The following is a 5,404-nucleotide window of genomic DNA, read 5'->3' as shown; positions in this document are numbered from 1 at the left end:
GCGGGTTTGGAAGACACGGAGGGAATAAGAGGAATCTGAGAATGCTTTTCTCAGCATCAGTAGCACGTCACACGTTTCACTGGAGCATAGTTCCCTCCCATTTGAAATGGTGATTACATTTTTAACTAGATGCTAAGACGTCTCGACTTCCTAGCTTGCTGTAGGTGCACACTGGCCCACACCCATGCTTTTCTGTGTTGTATTGATTGCGTAATTTATCTAAAAAGATAGGTCAGCTTAAGCGAGCTTTCTGTCACACATTATTCTCTCAGTCTTGGTGGCTGTTGGTCCTGCTTGCATGTGCGTTGATGTGAGTGGCCTTGGCAAGAAGGGAAAAAATATCCCAACCCCTGCTTAAGGAGCTCCGCGAGAATAAACAAGGATAAGGGTAAGGAGGTCAGTTGTCTGTCCCTAGGTGAAGAGGCTTAATCTGAAAAGCCCCAAAGCGGCTGACTACCCAGGGTGGCAGGGGCCCGGCTATTCCGGCCAGCCCCTCTCTTTCCACACACACGCACCCAACTTCCCTTCTGCAGTGAAATTTGTGTGCCATTGTCCAGCCTCACTTTGACACGCACCCCTATCTCTACAGGCGAATCAGCCTGTTCCCATAACCCTGTCACATTCAAATAGGAAGCCACACTGGGTATCAGTGAGTTTTAGAAGGCTGATTTCTCTCGGAATAACACTCTCGCTGAGCTCAGGTGCTCACGCTCTCTCCTCCTCCTCTTTCGTGCGAACCTACACCGAGCCTCTCGCGCCGGGTGCCCAGCGCGGTCTCCCGGGGCTCCTGAGTTCAATGTCACGCTGGGCAGAAGTGGAGCAAGAGTAGAAGGCAGAGCGTGTCGCGGTGCGCGGGCGGGGACGCACCCTCGGTGGCCAGCAGAGGGCAGCCGAGCGGAGGCGCTGGCGCGCGAGGGCTGCGCTGACTGAGCCGCGCCTCGCCTCGCTCCGGCAGCCTCAGCGTCGGCACCAGCCCCGCCGGAGCCCGGAGCGCAGCCACTGAGGGCAGCGGCGGCGGCGGGAGCGAGGCGCGCAGCGAGCAGCGGCGCGGGCGGGAAGCAGCAGGAGCAGCAGCGGCTGCCGCTGCCGCTGCCGCCGCCGCCGCCGCCGCGACGGGCAGCGGGGCTCGGCAGCAGCCGGCTCGGGCCCCTGCCCCAGCGGCTCCGTGCCCCCGGCGCCGGGCTGCCGGCGAGTCTGGAGCCCGCGCCGTCGCCGGCCGCGTCTTCCGGGCATGGAAGGAGGCGGCAAGCCCAACTCTTCGTCCAACAGCCGGGACGATGGCAACAGCGTCTTCCCCGCCAAGGCGCCCGCGACGGGCGCGGGGCCGGCCGCGGCCGAGAAGCGCCTGGGCACCCCGCCGGGGGGCGGCGGGGCCGGCGCGAAGGAGCACGGCAACTCCGTGTGCTTCAAGGTGGACGGCGGCGGCGGCGGCGGCGAAGAGTCGGCGGGGGGCCTGGAGGACGCCGAGGGGCCGCGGCGGCAGTACGGCTTCATGCAGCGACAGTTCACCTCCATGCTGCAGCCCGGGGTCAACAAATTCTCCCTCCGCATGTTCGGGAGCCAGAAGGCGGTGGAGAAGGAGCAGGAAAGGGTTAAAACTGCAGGCTTCTGGATTATCCACCCTTACAGCGATTTCAGGTGAGGGCTCCCCGGCGCCGCCCCACCCCGCCCGCCGGGCGCGCCCTCCAACTCGCTTCCCCGCGGCTGGGAGGGGGCGCCCCGGGAACGCGGAGGGAGGGCGCGCGGGCGGCCGCGGTGGCGTCGCCGGCGGCCGCTTCCGAGGCCGAGCCGGCCGGACTCTCCGGCAACTCTTTCCCCGTCGCGCGGGGGCCCGAGCGACGGGGCTCCGGGGGTCCCGCTCTCCTCCTGGCCTCGTGAACTTTGAGGGCGGACGGCGGAGGGGTGGAGGCCGGGGTGACCTCCGGCGCGAGGATGCCCAGTGGACCCGGGGAAACTTTTACTTGGAGGTGGCCGTGCAAGGCGACGGGCGGTCGGCGCTCCTCGCGCCGCTCCCTCGAGACCGGGGCGCCTCCCGTCTCTGGGGCTCGGGAAGGGGATGGGGTCACTGGAGTCCGTGGCCCTCAGGTGTTGGCTGTCGCGGCCGCTCGCGGCCCCGGGGAGCCTGTATCTGCTTTTCCTGCCCCGGGGGGCACCGGGCCGCCTCTCTGGCTTCCGCGGAGCCGCAGGCTGGGGAAGGGTGGTTTGCACTGGGGTAGTCCCGGACTTGAGACGTCTCGGTGGAGCCGGCGCTGCCAGGCTGGGCTGGGGCGTGACAGGGAGCGTCGGGCTCCTGGACAGACCCAGGGGGCGTTTCCGGAGCCCCTGTGCTGGAGTGAGGCGGCACCCTCCCTTTCTTGACCTTGACCACAGGTCTGTTTCAGAATCGCCTTCCAGTGCCCCAGCTCGGGAGGAAGGGCAGGAGAGTGGTCCGCAGGAAAACTCTGCTCTGGAGAATTCACAGGGAGATGTTTCTCGATCTTAGGTGTCATCCTTCAGTTCAAAGCGTGTTTGGAGATTGTCAGATGAAGGTCGTGAAGCAGATCCTCTTATTAGCGTTTGCACACCCCGCAGCCACGCTGTATTAGCTCCCGAGTAAGGCTGGACCCCCCCCTCCCCTCCCCAATAATCCCAAACTAGCGACTCGGGCTGGTTTTTATTTATTTATTTTGCTGAACTCCTCGGGAGAAAAAGCCAAGTGGAGGAGCATGTGTGCCTTCCAGGCAGTTTAATAGGCGTCCGCTAAAAAGCACACAAATATTACAGGACGAGGAAGCATGACTTTTAATTGTGTTTAGAAACTGAGGGGAAAGTGCCACCCACCCCACGCCTTCCTGAGAGCTGTCCGCAGTACTGAATAGCACTGTCCATGGAAAATCCATTCTGCCGCCACACAGAGCTTTGGGTAACTGTCTTTGCCTGTCTCTGAGATATTTATCATCTCACAAACAAATAACTTTGGTTCTTTATGTGTGAAGTGAATGGATTTCAGGAAGTGTACAGTTTCGTCGAAGGTACTTTACAGACAATATAGTCCAAAGGCAGAGAAAACCTGATGACATAGTCCATGGATAATTAAGAGTTTGATTGAAAGACTGTTCTTATTGAGAGGGCCTAATGAGTAATCAAACATGTCTCCTCCATTAGGAAGATACTTAAAGAGGCAAACTTCTTATATGTGACCTTGTTCTAAGACATGTTAGGTTGTCATGCTCTTTAGCATTTTTAAGGTTGGAATCAAGTGTAGAATACTTTCTCTTCCTCATCCATCAACGGGAATATCTTGCAACTCATTTGACAATTTTAAAATGTGTGATGTGAAAATAGCCCTAGTCTTAATTACAGAAATAGTGAGATTTCCAGAAATATGGGGATTCAATATTAGCATGCAAATAAAACGCTATATTTGTTTACTTAATTGTCCACCAAATAAATAATAACATGATATTTAGATTTCTTTGGCAATGTGAGAAGGACTGTACTTTTCAAAATACCAACAGACATCAAGTAATTAAACTTTCTTTCATTTATAGTATAGAGACATAGGGCCACATTTAAGGAATTATAATGGTATGACAAAATCTTTTGAATGAAACAAATTAGTACACTCAAAAGACGCTTCATCTTTTTCCAAAAAAGTCTTATGAGATGGACTATCTCTTTAAAAAGAAACACTGTTGCTGAACAAATGGAAATCAAGCAGCGATTCAATTTTAGCCATTTCAGAGAAATGGGAGAGGGCTTAAAAGAGCTGTTACTCTAAAACAAACTCCATTGTGGAGTAGATTGAAAGTTTGATTTTTCTCTTGCATAAGCAGAAAAAACTGAAAATGGCAGTCATAAGTTATTATCATTTAGATTTTAAGTAGAAGATATCTGAAAAAATAGATTTTAAACTCATAATTGCTATGTGCATTGGTTAGCAATACAGCAAACTTGAGGAGTTATTTACATTCAGAAAACATTTGTATCTGACTAATATTCATTAATTTTTTTATGATCTAAATGCCAATAGAAGATTTTCTAAAACATACTATGTCAAGATAATGTAATGGAAAAAGCAAAAGTACCAAAGCAAAAATTCTGGCCATGATTTATTTTTCCTAAAGAAGAAAAATGCGTTTTAATATTTTTATTTATCTCTGTTTGCCTCATGTCTTTTCCTGAAGAAAAAACTTTCAAGGAGGTGATGTGTCACAATTCCTAAGATTTCAAACTCAAGTTTATTAATTATTTGGCAATCGAGGGAGTGACACTTTCAAATAAATTTCCATGAGAGAGAGAATATTAGAAATAATGATAGCTAGATTTTTTTTCCTTGACACTTTCTTAAGCCTTTGCATGGACAAGTAAGTATACTGAACCTGCCATTTGGCCACCCCGTTACTACTGAGGTAGCATGAGCTATTCATGCCAGGGTATGTTGTGACTTTAACAGTGTGGCTAATGCTCTAGTTTCCCTTCTCAGGACAATTGCTAAGGCTGGTTCCTTTCCACTTCCATCTACGGTCAGAACTATGCTTCCACTGAGACTTCCAGTGAGCTAGCTAGCACCTCTTTCACCTGCCAAAGCCAGAGTGTCTGGCATGTTGCTTTCTCTTACCTCCTGTGAAAGTAGGGCAGAGATGCTGTTTGAGTATTTCCCTTCTTTCTCAGGAGAGGATGGTGTTAGAAACCGTCAGGGAGTAATGAGAAGTCTGATAGTATTAGTACTGTTAGACTTAGCTGAGTTGAGAATTTATGTCACCATATATAAACCCCCAAGCTAGGGAAAATGCAGATAGTTACTTAGAAAAATTACACTGATAATTGTGTAATGGGAGCATAGTCTCCATCTCATTGAATGTCATGTGAACAACACATGCACAACACATTGACTTGGAGGTTAAATACAAATGTTTTAAGATTACTGATAGTGATGATGTATTATGTACAATTTTACTTCTCATTCATTTAATAAAAAAAGTGACACTGGTCAACCATAGTGCTTTCACAGTTAATTGATAGTTATAATATAATCCTTTGAATGGATCTAGCAAATATTTAAAATACTTTCGTAGATGGTTTTTATTTTGCAAGTAATTTAGCTCAGAAAAATTATCATTAGACTATCTGCTACTTTGGAGATTCTGATAATATTTTGTTGGATCATGCTTACATAAGGGTTTTCAAAAAAAAATAATTCTCCTTTCTCATGTATATTGCCAGCTGACATCTTGCTCATAAGGGAAGAGAATTTATATCTTTACTTGTTATTTCTTATGCTGTTTTTTCGTCATTACTGTGAGTGACTGTGTGAAAAGCTTATTGTGTCGTAAGTACTCACGGGCCCTAGAGACTGGAGACAAGAGTCACTTCCTGAAGATAATGCCACTTCTGGGCTCCTATTTGTGCCTCACACTGCATC

At 50.1% G+C, this 5,404-nt stretch overlaps 1 protein-coding gene across 3 annotated transcripts in view; it reads left to right on the top strand.

Moving 5' to 3' along the window:
* Nucleotides 1-1,081: 1,081 nt before the first annotated feature.
* Nucleotides 1,082-5,404, top strand: part of HCN1 (hyperpolarization activated cyclic nucleotide gated potassium channel 1) — a 413,751-nt gene continuing 409,428 nt past the window's right edge. For 2 of the 3 annotated variants that reach the window (XM_051853385.2, XM_008262038.4), the window contains exon 1: nucleotides 1,082-1,638. In XM_051853385.2, the coding sequence (XP_051709345.1) occupies nucleotides 1,232-1,638 (407 nt within the window). In that variant the 5' untranslated portion in view covers nucleotides 1,082-1,231. 3 annotated transcript variants of the gene reach the window in all.

The sequence above is a fragment of the Oryctolagus cuniculus genome, chromosome 14 (assembly GCF_964237555.1).
Source record: "Oryctolagus cuniculus chromosome 14, mOryCun1.1, whole genome shotgun sequence".
In the NCBI taxonomy this organism is placed as follows: domain Eukaryota; kingdom Metazoa; phylum Chordata; class Mammalia; order Lagomorpha; family Leporidae; genus Oryctolagus; species Oryctolagus cuniculus.
This window is presented reverse-complemented; position numbering and strand designations above follow the sequence as displayed.